This window comes from Protopterus annectens, chromosome 12.part0 (genome assembly GCF_019279795.1).
Source record: "Protopterus annectens isolate FY-2018-M chromosome 12.part0, PAN1.0, whole genome shotgun sequence".
NCBI classification, from domain to species: domain Eukaryota; kingdom Metazoa; phylum Chordata; order Ceratodontiformes; family Protopteridae; genus Protopterus; species Protopterus annectens.
In genome coordinates, this window is record NC_056746.1 from 642,875,003 (window position 1) to 642,891,805 (window position 16,803).

Genomic DNA, 16,803 nt, shown 5'->3' on the forward strand with positions numbered 1-16,803 from the left:
ATAGGTGCTGGATATAGTGTTAACCAGATATTCATGCATGACAAGGAGAATGTAGTCTTAAATTCAGTATAACCCAGATAATATGTGTGAAGGACAGGAAGACGTCTTGGAAAAAATAATGCTCAGATATTAATTCTGAGTCCAATAAATTATAGCCAAAATTTCAGACTATATATACAGGAAAAAGAGGGCTAAAAAGTAGGATTATCCAGAATACAATGTATAGAAAACTCAAAAAAATAAGCCCCAAGGTTACTCAAAGGTTTCTGTGCATGTGGGGAAGGGGAACACTAATCCTTAGATGCTCAAACATTAATATGTATGAGGCGGCAACATCACAGCTTCAGTACAGTCTAGATGGCACTGTATGACATCCAAAAGGACTTAGTTTAGATTGGATGGTGGGGGGGGGGGGGAGGAAACAATGAAGAGAGGGACAGTTAATAAAAAGGGCAGGACCTAGTAGTTCTCAACAAGAAAAAGAGTTCAAATTATTCTATCACCTTTCCATGAAAAAAAAGATGAGTTTTAACAGCAGACTTCTGGAAATTATGTGTTTCAATGACAAACTGCAATAATTACTGACATGCATTAATAGCTGAGATGAGAAATTGTTACTACAGGATATATTAGAATATGCAACTCTGATTGGTGGGAAACAGTAGTCAAATCACAAGGAAAAGGGCAACTGGCACAGAAGCTATAGTCCTGACTGCAACAGAACCCTGGTTGAACATACAACCAAATGACAGATGAGCAAGACAGAGGGAGGGAATAAAGGGAATAAATGACTTCAGGGAACAGAGGAATAAGCCTTTGAACTTTTGTTTCTTTTTGGTGGTGACCACGACTAAGAATCCCTCAGGTGAGATCTAGCAGTGCCTTGGCCCTACAGACATGTCAAGTGCACAAATACAGTTAGGACTACCTGGTTAACTGCACATGGTGGGGGCAGCCAGAGACTACAGATGTACCTATCTCTGGTGTCTCCATTCACAACCATGGCTGCCTGTGACTCAGTCATGGCATGTTTTGCCCAAAGGGCTGGCAGTGATACTAGACTAGAAAAATTTTCAGTGGTGCATGGAGACTGATGGAGCAGTGGAGTTCCAGATGGACTGAGTAAGGGTGAATAAAAACAATGCAGAAATAAATTGATAGAGAAACAGAAATTAAACACATACCTGAACTTTGTGGTAAGATTAGCCAGCTGTAAATGGATATGATTAAATCTTTTCTTTGAGTCTCCTTGCAACTCTACACCTCCATGCTGTGCTGAAAGCAGGAAAGTCTGGATTATTCGACTCTGAACTCCATCCAAAGCCTGACTGGAACTCAACTCCTTAATGAAAGAAACAAAACAAAACATGTTACTATATGAGATACAGTATATTACATCAGGTGTGTCACTGAATTACACACACACATATATACACAGAAAAAGCGAGGACTAAACAGGCTATACAAAGGGGATAGGTAAGACATATTACAGTTGTGTGATACTTGCCATAAAACTCTATGATAGAACTGTTCTGCCATTGAAGCTGTGCCAGTGGTACACAAGGATAAAGCCTTAACTGCGGCCCAGGTGAACACGTTAGATTAGTGGCTTAGGTGCTTCACTGCACAACTGGGAGGGTGGGTATGCTTAACCTTGGGAGATGGGCTGTCTCGGCCAGCTTATGTTTCCTCTCCCAATCTCATCACTGACTGAGGCCAGACACAGTGTTGAAAAAGTGGGGGATATTGCAGGGGCAACATAGGTGCAGCCACCCTGATTCATTGACAGTAGCCCTTGCTGGCATCATGAAGAAGCACGCACAAGAAGAAAGAGGGGCAAAGGTGGTCCCTATACAGACATAGCACCAACCAATGGGATGGATAAGGACCTTCATACAAAACTATGCTCTTAGTTCTAGGATGCTACTGAGAGCGCCAAACCTCATAAAGTCTTCTGCAATGACAGGCCCTCAGGACAGCTATTGCCCTAAGGGATCGAATGGAAGAATCTTTAGCTCTAAGGAATGAATGAACGGGCTTATGTCTGATAGGGTGTGGTTCAATGCTCACCAGCAGATGGGAAAAAAGAACCTCCCTCCAAAAAAGAACTACCCCATCTTTAATGTGCTTTTTCATACAGTTAGTTCTGTGGCCACTCAACTGGTTCAACTTTAATGTGTCTTTTTGAGTAATACATCCCACTCTGTGGAGAATCCACAAGGTTGTTTTTTTTTCTTCTTGAGGAGAGATGACGATGCAGCTACGGGTCTGTGGTTGGCATTTGGTTGCATAAAGAATTTATAGAATCATGGTCCAGACCTACTGGGATTCTCTTTCCAGAATAAGAAGCCAACCAAAGAACATGATCCCTTTGTATCAACAAACACCAAGAAATATGATACCTACTTCCCTAATTATATGGTATATGAAAAAGCTGTCTCTCTCGTCAGGTGAGGAAATATTATACTATCATGCTGCTAAATGCTAAGTGTCACTAATATATCCAACCTGACTGAATCTTAACACAAGTGACAAAGATTTACAGCCATCCCTCTTTGTTTCTATCACCTTAGAAACTTTTCTATGCAAAAGGCTAACTCACCATATTGCCATGCTGGTCTATCACAGTTAAGACACGGAAGTAAAGGCCTCAGTGATCATTTGCATCAGGCAATCAGTCAAACAGTAAACTAGTCATTCATTCAATCAAAATTCTTTTACTTCTTGTTACATGGGCTATCTCTACTGGGAACAGGCCTATTTTTAGAAAGGAGCTGGCAGGAAGCTCCCCCCCCCCCCCGAGAACAATGTTCTTACAAACTTTATAATGCAGCTATTTAAATATTTAAAAAGAGACGATTAAAAGAACCATAAAAAATACATATATACGAAGATATATATATATATATATATATATATATATAGAGAGAGAGAGAGAGAGGCAGCAATCTGTCAAATGGCTGTCATCCCACTCTTTCTATATTCCAGTCCCAACCAGAGTTCCACAAGGTTCCATCTTGGGTCCCCTGCTGTTTAGCATCTTCACTAATGAACTTTCTACGTCTTGTAAACAATTCTCCCTTGTCCAATACGCAGATGATTCAACTCTCATCTCAATCTCCAGCAATATCTCTGAACTCTATACCCTACCCTAACCCAACATACCTTTCTATCCACTGAAAAGTGGTTGTCTGACAATCTACTCATCCTTAACCCCAAAAAGACCAAACTCTTGCTCATTCTCCCCCGTTCTCATTCTCACCATAAATCCACCTTTGCTATTACATCCTCCAACAACACAATCATAAAACCTGAACCCCAGACAAAGCTCCTAGGTGTCATCTTTCATGACTAACTCAAATTCAACCTGCACATACTCCAATGTATAAAAAAAACACACCACAAACTAGATTTGCTATATCGCAAGAAAAATTTTCTAACTTCTAATGCTAGACTCTCCCTGGCACATGCGCTCCTCCTCCGCTCCCTTCTATATGCTGCCCCAGTTCTAACCAACATTCAGGTCACAACCTTGAACAAACTTCAACAAACATACCACAAAATAGTATATAACTTTTATATCTGATAAAAATGGTCTGTCGTCCTCTATCTTTAGACGTATTCCCAAGCCTATGTTGGTGGGTGGATAACTGCAAAGGTCGTCTCAAAAGACAGCATCTCCAAGAAGACCTGAACTGCAGATACCTGTCCTACAAACATCTGACAAGGAAAAGGGAGACCAATAGTTATACTTATTCAAACAGACAACCAGCAGACCCTGAGACCAATGATCAGAATTCAGTTCACATTATACTGTCAGAGTGAGATTAATGTGGTTATCAGGGGAATAGGTAGTATCCTGGATGAAGAGTGGACTTTATTAAGAAACAGCCTGTATTCTATGAGTGGATGGGAGTGTGATAGATGGCCTAAATGTAGTATGCTATCAAACATCATCAAGATTAATCTTAATGTGTGGTAAGTTACACAGTCAGAAATAGAACACCTCAAAAATGATGTGGGATCTAGTAAGCTCAAAGAGAAATGACTAAAGGTCATAGTCAACAAGCCCTGAAACAGAAGACAGAATTGGAATCAACCTGGATATTAATGTAAGGAATCTGGACATTAAGCAAAGAATTGACTAAGAAGCAATAGACTAAAGACAATCCAGCAGATAAACAACAGTAAAATCAGCCTGGGGCCAAATGCAACATAAGGTGCAAGGCCAGTGAAAGAAGAATTCATTGGTGAAGAGGATTCTGGTCAGCTAGCAATGAAATAACTAAAAGGCATTAGGCAAAGTGTGTGCTTTGCAAGATCCTAACAGGAGCAGAGTCAGCCTGGAGATGATTGTCTTAATCCCCGAAGAAAATGAATCAAAAGGAAGTAAAATAAACAAAAAACAAAAAAAAAGCAGGATAACAAAATGGAATGGTGAAGAGTACCCAAACACCTCTGCCTTCAAGACATAAAAGCAAACCACTGCAAGCATAATTTTCTATATCCTACAAAAGAAGTGTAGAAAAGCAAAGTATAAAGGCCTCAAATGGAGTACTATGGGAAATTCCATGGCAAAAGAAATGCATTGTCCAGAAAGAAGGAAACATGACATGAGCACCACCATCTACAAAAGAAGACATGTACAAAAATGTATGAATGGAAAAGTGTACCAAAGAATCAGATGGTAGCATACAGATGTTCAACCCAAAGCTTCTGACCGCCAGACAGCAGATTGCTGCCCCAGAAAATATTAGTTGACAAACATTTCAAAGAGTTAGCAGTAGCACAAAAGCTATGCCACAGAGTGGATAAGGTGAAGGCAGGCAGATACTGGGCAACAAACCCTATTAATCAAGGTAAAATAAATGGTTAAACAAGCATCATGTTCCCTGAATGCACCAGACAGAGTACAGGGCATAGAAACTCAGCAATAAAACATCATGTAGTCAGGTGGAATCAGGGTAAAAATTTCTGAGGAAAGTGTCCTTAACTAGACAGCAGGGAAGCATGAATGAACCTTCCACTGTAGACTAAGCCTAACAATGAGCACCAATATGTGAGGAGTAGAGGACAGAAGGAATCAGAACGGTATGACCGAATTACTCAGCCAGGAAAAAAAAAATCAAAGAAAATGTATAAGTACTGAATGCACTGTGCAGAAGAAAGTGAATAGAGCTCAAGCTATCCCAAAAAAGGGTGGAACAAACGCCATCTGTCTCCAGCAAAAGAACAACTAAGAAACAATTAGGTAAACGGCTGAAATAGTACCCAAAAGCTTTATGCTCACAGTCTACATTCCCTGGTGAAACTCCCAAAGAAAAGAATGCATATGTTACATCCAAACTTGGGTACATATAATGTACCAGTCTAGAACATCAACTCTGATGGTATACATTTCAGAGGTGATGAAGTTCAAATTTCTGACAAAAATGAACCAGGAAGAGTAATGTGCATGTGTAAAACTGCATTTAAGAAACCTACTGGCCTAGGCTTCCTAAGACAGGAATGACAGCCAAATTATGAGGACCCAAACCAGCAGGATGGGAGGCAGGTCTTGCAGGACATCTCAAGTAAGGTTCAGAATCACAGTTCTTGAAAATGACAGAAACAGGACTGCATGCACAACAATAATTTCTGTAAGCACTAAACTAAGTCAGACCCCAGGAGTATAAGATAGATCACCGTATCCCCAGGACCATAGTAACTGCATCTGTAGCTCACCCTGAAGGGTTGAAGTAATAACAGCATGATTAGGTTGTCATAATGTTTAAGGTGTCTTATTTTAACAGACACAAGGTGCAGGGTTTGATTCTCAACTTTGGGAAGCAAGGCTAGGCTTAGAAAGACTCCTTAGGTCATTACCCTAGTTATCTCCAATGAATCTGGCACAGTAACCAAGGCAACTGAATGTATAGGTCTCAGACACTGAGGTTATATCCATAATCTGTTAAAATACATCAGTGCAGTTCCCTGTTATACAAAATATTTACGTGTGTGCGTGTGTGTGTGTGTGTGTGTGTGTGTGTGTGTGTGTGTGTGTGTGTGTGTGTGCGTGCGTGCGTGCGTGTGCGTGCATTCTCCTGCTCTCTCTCTCACACACACACACACACACACACACACACACACACACACACACACACACACACACACACACAAACTGGACACATAAATTATCAATTGGTACTTTCATTACAACATTCACAAACAGAATTACACTCAGTCAGACTAAAGAGGTAGAAACCATTTCTAAGCTATGAGTACTACTATAATGTGCGAATAATCCATACCAGGGTCTGGTATCTGGTTACTCACCTTGAAGGCACTGTAGATAGGTAGGCTCTGAGAAAAGTTATTCTTAAGATTCACTTGAACTGGCTGTACCTATGACAAAATACAGAAAGTGAAGTTGTAGATGACATGAGTGAATGCAATAAGCCTCTGTTCACTGTAAAACTGAACCACTGAATAACTTTTAAGAGCATGAAGAAGTGCATTTCTGTCAAATGTGTTTATTACAGTACTCTTACAAAACTCTGAAATGACTGTCAAAGATGTTTACATCTACAAGTCAGAATTATAAACTCCAAACTAACCGTTTTTTCTCTAACAATACTCCCAGATTACATAATGCCTAGTCAAATAAGATCTGCAAATGGTGTCTGTTCTTATGGAGAATAATAACAAACACATTCTAAAGAAGAAAATGTAGAAAATAAGGATCAGATTTGAGGCCTAGCATGAAACTTATGCACCCTTCTCAATTTATTACTTTACTCACCAATACAAAGAGCCACATTTGAGATTTTCTGTCAAATAACAAGAGATGCCAACATAAAGAACGGTGTTGAAGCAAAGCATAATGTCATCACATCACTAGCAAACTAACATTTCAATCCCAAACCGCTAAAAACAAATACAGCTTGTCGCTCGTCTAGTCAGGATAAAATAGACGAGTCTTCATGGGTTCTGTTCAAGCAGCTTTATTACGTACAAACACATCAGAATTGTGGCTTAATAACTTTAATTTAGTTAAACTTATAGACAAGTTAGCTATTACACCCCAGCCAAGAATTGAACTGGAAAACCTCTTGCTGTGAGGTGACAATGCTAACCACTGCACCACCTCGGCCACCACAAATGCCCAGAGATTCCTCGATTTTGTCAGTGCAAATGCTTTGGAACAGCTAGTCGATACCCCCACAAGAGGTAATAATATCTTGGACTTGGTATTAACCAACATGAGTAACCACTGCAGCATTCCTGCAGTATCATCCTCCCTGGTAAGACCTGACCATAAAACAGTAACTTTCAAAGTCACCATCTCCCCTGACCCCCACTAGCTACAGTCAAACAAAAGAATTTCTCCAAAGCTGATTACAACCTCCTGAAGGATGGTATAAACAGCTTCACAGCCACCTCCCCCTCTGCAGGAACTTGCACCAATGTCCAAATGTACACCAAAGTACTATACTAGCATTTACATAGATGCATGGACTCAGGAATATTAGACAAGATGAAATCATCCTTCACAAGGAAGAGTAAACCACTCTGGTGGACATCTGCAATAAATAAACTCTTTAATAAAAGGAAAAAAATGCTGTCCAGGACCAAGAAGGGGCAGGTGCCCAATTGGAAGTAATCTCCTTAGCCTAAACAAGCAAATAAGAGCACTAGTGAAATCCTCCAAAGCAAACTTTGAGTCCAAATTGGCCACATCTTCAAGAGACAATCATAAGTAATTCTAAATATGTCCACAGTCTCAAAGGAAGCATCCAAATCTGCCCTCTCAAAGGCAAAAAATACAGCCTCCATGGGACCCAATACCATCCCAGGCTGCATCCTATATGAACTCAGGCAGGAACTTGCAGCACCATTAGGTGCCCTATTCAACCAAAGCCTGAGTACCGGCTTCATCCTAACTGAGGGGAGGACATCCACTGTCATCCCTTTGCACAAAGGTGGAATGCCCACCAATCTGGGAAATTATAGACCCAACTAACTAGTCTGATCTGCAAGGCCATGGAATGGATTATCATGAACCTCATTAACAAGGACATTGACAACTTCCAAACACTCGATCCCACACAGTATGGCTTTGTCAAGGGGAGGTCATGTCTGTTAAATCTGGTTGCTTTCTTTAAGACAATAACCAAAACCATGGCCAAGGGGAAGACGGTGAACACTGCCTACCTTGACCTGGCTAAAGCCTTCAACACTATTCCCCACTTGGGCATAATAGATACACTCTCTCAACTAGGCATCAATCTGTATGTTACCAGATGGGTAGCAACCTGGCTCACTGATACAACTCACCTAGTCAAAATAGGGGAAGCTACCTCAAGCAATAGACCTGTAACGAGCAGCGTACCCCATGGATCCATCTTGGGGTGTCTGTTATTTGGGATATACTTTTCTGAAGTGCAGGCCAAAACCAGTGGGCTATGGCTGACCAGGTTTGCAGACAACTGCAAGCTGGGCACTGTTATCAATTCCCCTAGTGATGTGGACATCCTCCAAGAGGGTCTCACACAAACAAATGACTGGTGCCAGAAACATGGCCTCAAGTTGAATACCAAAAAATGCATTATCTTCCCATTTGGGGAGAGTGATGTCCCCACAAATTATCACATTAATAACAACGTCCTAAGCATGCCATCAGTAGTGAGGGATTTGGGCATCCAGTCATAATATCCCTATATTCTTCCCTTATAAGTCTGATTATTGAGTACAATGCCCCTTTCGGCATGTACCTCGCAAAGCACATGCAGCAGCTGGAGAGACCACATAGGTTCCTCAACAGTAGAATCCAGGGCCTCAAACATCTATCCTACACAGATAGGCTAAAAAGCCCTGTCCATACAGACTCCTAAGAGATGACCTCTGTCTGGCATACAAAGCAATCTCAGACCCTGCCTTGATGGGACTGGTACATATCCACAAGACAAGCGCCACTCAAGTAACCTGCACAGGTGACCTCAACCTGGTATGTGACATCAGTAGGACTTGTTGGCAGGACAGATTTGTGTCCCAGAGACTCCCCCATCTGTGGAACAGACTCCCACTCCAAGTCAAGCAGAGTACCTCATTATCCCTTTTTAAGTGCAACCTGGATAACTGGATGGAAAACAGAAAATACACCCCTGGGATTCCACCTGTGTCCCTGCTGGACATGGGCACCAGGTGCTGACTTGTCTAAACATGGGCTAAACTCTTGGCTGGCTTATAAGGGCCTCAAGGCCAATAGACTCGTAACTTCATATGATCCTATGAATATACATTTTGCTTCCATGATTTTGCATGTGTTACAACCAGTTTTACTGATATGCAGTAGATCAGGCAGGATTGGGTCTCTTACAGCTTTGTAGACTACACACAGATCATAACATAGGAGCCTACAGGAGACAGACAAGAGAAACATAGTTTTAAATGCTTTGAGTAACACAGGGAGCTTACACCTAACATTTTTTGAAGAAATGGTATTTTTTTCAAGAAAGGTTACATGCTTAAACAGGTTATTATATGCCTGACAAGATACAAGAATGATGATCTGTTGACTACGGGAAGATACCCTTAGTAATTGTGCTGGGTGAGGCAGAATGCTTTCTTAATGATGGTGGATATTTGATAGTCAAAAGAGAGTTCATTATTCACAAAGATACTCATGTCTCTAATGACAATATCAATTTTAAGAAGTGTCACTTATCTGGTAAGTGTGTCAAGAGTTTTTGTTTCCCAAAATGTGAGCTGTAGCATTTTTTGCATTTAGCTGTACACCTTGATCATGACAACTTTTGGAAAATAGGAATGTTTTTGAGGGTAGTTGATGATTATTCTAAGCTTGTAACCAGCTAAGAACTTGGTCAGCCAGAGGCCTTTAATGTTAGAGGTGATCCAAAAACAGAGCCCTATGGTAAATGACTCTTCCACATCTCTTGAAGGATAGTTTACCATCAACACTAACAAAGTAATGTCTACCATTGAGTCAGATGGCAATTCAGCTGGTTACACAGTGATATATATACTGAGTTTGACCAGTTTGTTCATGACGCCAGTCAGGTAGAGTGCCAAAAGCCTAAGCTAAACTCAGGTAAACTGTGTGCATGGAGTAACCCTCATATTGTGTTTCTGTGACTTTCAAATAAGTTAACTAGGTTTAATAGGCAATTTACCATTTACAAATCCAAATTGGTTAGGGTTTAGGGACTGTAAGTTTTTATGGTGGCGTTTACAAGGTTCTTGATGAAGCTTATCAGACAGTCAGAGAGTAACAGTGGTGTCTCTCAAGGCTGCAATGCTGGCACTGTGAAGCATCACACTACTGCTGTGGAGTGTGCTGCCCCCTCACAGTAGCCTCATCATCTCCATGATCACCTGCCTCATCATCTCCATGATCACCTCCTTCTGAAGGTGCATGTGCATTACTGCGCAACAGCAATCTCTCAAGTGAGCAGCTCTCTACTCATGCCGCATGGAACTGACTGGTCTCATATGCTGTATATTGTAGCGAGCCTAGACTGCCTCCTTCTCCCCAAGATAGGTTGGCAGACAACGGCCACTCACTCTCATCCTCCCCTCTGCAACCCCTCCAACACTTGTGTCACTAATCAGACACTGGTAGTCTTAGGCATGGTCAGAGCTTTATCTCTCTGTAAGAGTGGGCCACCACGATCTCTCTTCAAGCAGGCAGTCATGGTGTCGATTTAAAAAAGTCTGTAGATAACAGCAAACCGGGAGTTGTTATTAATTCAACTTCTGACACTTGGTCATGGAGAATGCTTCCTGCAAGTCTCAACTTACTGCACTTCACGTCAGGAACAAGTAAATTCCTGAATATAGTAATCTTAATTTAAAATATGATTTTTGACAAAAAAAAACATTTTTCAAAAACAAAAGTCTCAAATTCAAGTTTATCTTCACCCAGCAATAAGACTGCCTCAAACATTCAAAAAGGATTACAAGTCCAGTGAGAAAATGTTGTTGGCAAAATGTAATTTTCAGTTCATTATATTATATTTAAAGTGGTCAGTCTACAAAAGTGTGTGTGCATGCGTGTGTGCATAAATGTGTGTTGTCTGTAAACGCATGCCAGCTTACCTACACTTCAATGCTGACTGTTCCAACAGTGGACTTTAGTGCAAGACTTTAATGGTAAGGTGCCACAATGTGTTGTATAGTATGCACCAGTGGTGTGCTGTTAAAAGGATTTTGCCCCTTTCTTCATTCTGGTGTCCCTGTAATATACTTTAGGAGGTGCAAGGGTTTTTGTGACTGATGGTTTTCAAAATTTGTCTTTTGGAATATCGTTAAGCAAATAAGCTGTGATAGCTCATACAGTGGATATAAAAAGTTTACATACCCCTGTTAAAATGCCAGTTTTTTGTGATATAAAAAAATGAGACCACAATAGGTAATTTCAAAACTTTTCCCACCTTTAATGTGACCTATAACCTGTACAATTCAATTGAAAAACAAATATGTTAGGGAAAATATATAAAAAATAAAAAAACATACAATAAGCTGGTTGCATAAGTGTGCACCTTTTGATTTAATTACAGCATTCAGTCTTCTTGGGTAGGAGTCTATCGGCACGGCACATCTTGATTTGGCAATATTTTCCCACTCTTCCTTGCAAAAGTGCTCCAAATCTGTCAGATTGCGAGGGCATCTCTTGTGCACAGCCCTCTTCAGGTTACCCCACAGATTTTCTATTGGATTTAGATCTGGGCTATGGTTGGGCCATTCCAAAACTTTAATTTTCTTCTGGTGAAGCCACTCTTTTGTTGATTTGGATGTATGCTTGGGGTCATTGTCATGTTGAAAGGTGAAATTCCTCTTCATCTTCAGCTTTCTAGCAGACACTTGAAGTTTTTGGGCCAAAAGTGACTGGTATTTGGAACTGTTCGTAACTCCCTCCACCTTGATTAAAGCCTCAGTTCCAGCTGAAGAAAAGTAGCCCTAAAGCATGATACTGCCACCAGCATGCTTCACCATGGGGATGGTGTTCTTTTGGTGATGTGAAGTGTTGTTTTTGCGCCAAACTTATCTTTTGGAATTGTGGCCAAAAAGTTCAACCTTGGTCTCATCAGACCATAACACATTTTCCCACCTACTTTTGGGAGACTTGATGTATTCTTTTGTAAATTTTAGCTGGGTCTGGATGTTTTTCTGAGTAAGAAAAGGCTTCCATCTTGCAACCCCTAACCACAGCCCAGACATATGGAGAATACGGGAGATTTTTGTCACACGTAGTACACAACCAGTACTTGCCAGAAATTCCTGCAGCTCCTTCAGTATTGCTGTAGGTCTCCTGGCAGCCTCCCTGTCCAGTTTTCAGCTTGTCTTTTCATCAATTTTGGAGGGACGTCCAGTTCTTTGCAATGTCACTGTTGTCCCACATTTTCTCCACTTTTTGATGATTGTCTTCACTGTGTTCCATGGTCTATCCAATGCTGTGAAAATTTTTTTGGACCCTTCTCCCAATTGATACCTTTCAACAATGAGATCCCTTCGGTGCTTTGTAAGCTCTCTGCGAACCATGGCTTTTGTTGTAGCAGACAACTGAGTAAATATCAGGAGAATCCTACTAGGACAGCTGAACTTTATTTGGGGTTAATCAGAATGTCATTAATTGATGGCAGGTGTGTACCCAAGAAGACTGAATGCTATAATTAAATCAAAAGGTGCTTCAACAAAGTATTAGTTAAGGGTGTGCACACTTAAGCAATCAGCATATTGTACATTTTTTATTTTTTATATTATTTCCCCTAACAGATCAGTTTGTTTTTCAACTGAACTGTGCAGGTTATAGGTCACATTAAAGGTGGGAAAAGTTTTGAAATGATTTATTGTGGTCTCATTTTTTTTATATCACAAATAACTGGAATTTTAACAGGGGTTTTAACTGGAATTTTAACAGGGGTTTGTAAACTTTTTATATCCACTGTAGGTAAAGCATGTCCCCCATGATCTTGAAGAAAAGCAGGCAATGAAAATGAAGGAATGAATGAACATCATATACCATAACACAACTGTAAACATTAATAAAAAAAAAATAACATCAGGAAGTACAACTGCACAACCCTTATGAAGCTAAGCAGACTTCTGTGACTAGTAGTGCTACCCCTCACTGGTTTCACTCACCTTCAAAATTCTCCACAATAATTATTGCACTCTATATACAGTACTATAACTATGGGAGGGAACTTGTATTCCCTTAGATATGTAATAGATTATGCCCACTCACTTCTAAACTCTGCTTTTAACGTAACTGTGGGAGAAAGAATATTTTCCAAAACAGCTCTTGCATCCTGGAATATGGTCCCACCTGATACTAGAAATGTCACTGAATACCCTACCTTTAGAAGAATAAATGAACATTTGTAAGATCAACAGAAATGCTTGTTTTAATGATAATAGCTGTCACTGCCCTCTACATTTTAGCTAGTCCAGCCAGTGTTTGTTACTTACCAACTGTATTCGTCACCTCACTGACAGTTTTAACAGGTTGGTATGTTCCATATAAATATCTAGCAATGTTTACATCACTCAAATGTATTTATACATTTAATTCATTCATTGACATTTTGATTACTGGGAAAGTCCTACTGGTTAGTGCATATTTCCAGCGGAGGACCTGGGAGAAAAGCTCTAGAGTATTACTAAACCATTTTAAGAACAATAATTTTACAATCTTCAAAAATAATACAAAACATTTACAGTTTTGGTATAATTATTTATTGTGAAAACACTGGTTAAGAATAGACACTACTTGCATGATAAAGATTTAATATTTAGAGAAATGTAAAGAAGGGGGTGTAAGGAGGTGTAAGGTATGAAGAGGTACTTGTTCATATTTAAGGATATATTTTATTCTTGGGTTGAGCAAGAAGAGAGCCACATTTGGCTAGAAAGTCTTTCAGAATGGTTTCAAAGGACTGGTGGGATGGTATTGACCTGATGGCTACAGGTAATGAATGGTATTAAGCGATGGACAAGCAGTTGGGTGCTGGATAATTTTATAGGTGGTAAGAAGGTGTGTATATGTTAGTGGGTGGGGTAGGCCTAACCAATCTACACTCTTTAGTGCTATATGGTGGTGGATTCTGAACGGAGTATTTGATGCAAATTTAGCCACTTTATTATAACACTGTTCAAGTTTCAACTTACGTGATGCCTGGAGTAAGGATGGGAGAGCCATCAAGTATTGAAGGTAGAAGGAAAGTAGTGGCAAGAGTAGCTTTAGTTGCACTGGTGAAAACTGTTTTGTCTGTGTAAAGCATCCCTAGTTTTTGGAGAGTTTTTTACAATTTTGTAAATGCAGGTCAAGTTTAAGATTATCACTCACTATCATCCCTAATAATTTGCTAAGAGAAGTGACTTCAATGGTTGTATTATTAAGAGAAAGGATTTTACATTTTTTTTTTCATGAGAGAGGGATCTGGGAAAAAAGAAGTAACTTGTTTTTTTTAGGTCGAGCATGAGTTGTGAGTTACAAAGTCATATTTCAGTGGCTGTTAAAGGTTCCCGAGTTATCTTTTTGAGATATGCTAGACTGTTTGATATGCAACTGTGTATTGTATTAAGGCTGCCTGTTGCATGGATGTGTGGAGAGTGTTGGTGAGAATGTTAAAGAGGAGGGGCTCAAGGACAGAGCCTTGTGGTATACTGGTGGTGAGTGGGAGGTATGTAGAGAGGGAGGAGTTTCAATTTACTGACTGATACCTATTGGACAAGTAGCTTTTGAACCCTAGAAGAGTGAGTTGAGACAGACCTAGTGAGGCCATTTGAAGTAGACATTTGCTGTGACAAACTGTTGAAGGCTTTAGACAAGTCTAGAAATAAGGAAAAGACTAGTTTGCTGTTATCTCTTGCTTTATTGACAATATCTACAAAGGTTAGAAGTGCAGTATTAGTACTATGGGAGGGTTGGAAATGTGTTGTGTGGGACATGAGTTTTTCCTGCAAGAGATAGCTTAGTAATTGCTTTTGAATACATTTTTCAAGTTTGGTAATTCTTTCTGAACACATTTTCAGGTATTTTTAGAAAGGGGGGGAATAATATTTCCATAGGTCTAAAGTTAGTGATGTCTATTGAATTTCTTCCTTTGTATAGTTGGATAATGTGTGATTTTTTTCCAAAGAGAGGAAACATGGGAGTCCTGACTTGATCTATTTATAAGGATTGAGACAGGAATGGCAATGCTATTGGCTTCTATTTTAACATACTCACTTTGAAGGTCATCAGCTGAAGTAGAGCATGGTTTGAGTTTGTTTACGAGTAGTTTTATATAGGATGTGAGCAAAGGTTTGATGGTGAAAGTGGATGTGGTACTCCTGACTCAGGTACTACTGTGTCAACAAATGTGATTTCAGTGTTGATTCCTTACTATTATTATATGCTTCCTTGTACTTTAAAACATTCTACTGTTCACTTACTTCTGTTATTTACTCTAACTGCAAATGTTTGTTAGTGCACTGATAGGTAAATGCCACTGACTTTGGTTCTGGCTGAAAAATAGTCAACTGACCACAACACCTACCTAATTTACAAAGAATAAAATAAGTAGAAAGAGCGATTAATAGATAAATAGATAAATTACATACATACACAGAAAGATAGGTAAACAGATGAATTGATGGATGAATGAATAAATGCATAAACTATACTATAATAAAATATCAAAAATCATGCATAAACATGCTATAAACATAACCTGAAAAATAATTTAATCACAGTATCAAGTCAGTAACACTGTAATTAAATATTGCAAAACAATCCCAAAACCAGTGATAAAGTTAAACGCCAAAACCCAAAATGTTCCGTGTGACAGTAGGCAGATAGGCAAAGAATAAATCCACTGAAAAAAAATACAAGCCATTTATTCAGATCTGTAATTAAATATGACTAAAACTACATTTTAAATGAAAACATTTAGTAAAGCAGCATATGAAACAGAATCCAAACAAAGAGGGTCTCATTAAGTGAGAAATCTATTATCTGAAAACCTGACCCTCACCTCCAGTAGTCCTATAGTAAGAACCTGACATGGGCATGCTGTAATTTTAGTTATGTACTTACCATAACTAGGCATCTGTGTTATCTGTAGTCACCATTCATCACTTTAGGGTCTTGGATCCGATAGTAGATCCGAGCCAGCATACTCAGACAAACAACTTAGCTCAAGCTCCTCCCCTCCCATGATGCTCTGCTGCCCTCTAACCCTTCAGATCGAGTTTGCATAAGGAAAGAAGACAGACCAGAACTACCACCAACACAGGACCACCAACATCCTGCTAATCTCTCAGGAAGGGAGCTGGAGGGTGGGACCATGATGAATGGTGACTACAGATAACACAGATGCCAAGTTATGGTAAGTACATAACTAAAAATCTGATGTTACCTTAGTCACCATTCCTCACGTTAGGGTCAGAGTCCCCAGCTACCTGAATCTTGAGAGGCATCAAGTAAGGACATGCCGAAGAACCGTGAAGCCAAAAGAAGCCCTTCCTCTAGAAATCAAATCCAACTTGTAGTGGGAGATGAACATGTGAGAAGAAGACCAAGTTGCTGCTGCACAAATGTCATCTAAGGACTGACGATCTGCAAACACAGTTGAGGTAGTCACCACCCTTGTAGAATGAGCCTTTACTGGTTCAGATAAAGGAACACCTTCTGAAGAGTAAATGAAGGAAATACATTGCGAAATCCAGTGGGAGACCGTAACTTTCGAAATTCCCCTGCCCTTTCTGTTCATAGAAAAGGATACAAAACAACTGGTCTGAACGTCTACATTCCTTGGT

The 16,803-nt window shown here is 39.8% G+C and overlaps 1 protein-coding gene across 2 annotated transcripts in view; it reads right to left on the reverse strand.

The window, feature by feature from the left end:
• LOC122816758 (probable cytosolic oligopeptidase A) overlaps positions 1-16,803 on the reverse strand; it is a 907,285-nt gene that overhangs the window by 681,761 nt on the left and 208,721 nt on the right. For both annotated transcript variants that reach the window (XM_044089771.1, XM_044089769.1), the window contains exons 5-6: positions 6,316-6,384; positions 1,185-1,342 (exon numbers count right to left, since the gene is read on the reverse strand). In XM_044089771.1, coding sequence (XP_043945706.1) covers positions 1,185-1,342; positions 6,316-6,384 — 227 coding nt within the window. The remainder of the gene's footprint in view (positions 1-1,184; positions 1,343-6,315; positions 6,385-16,803) is intronic.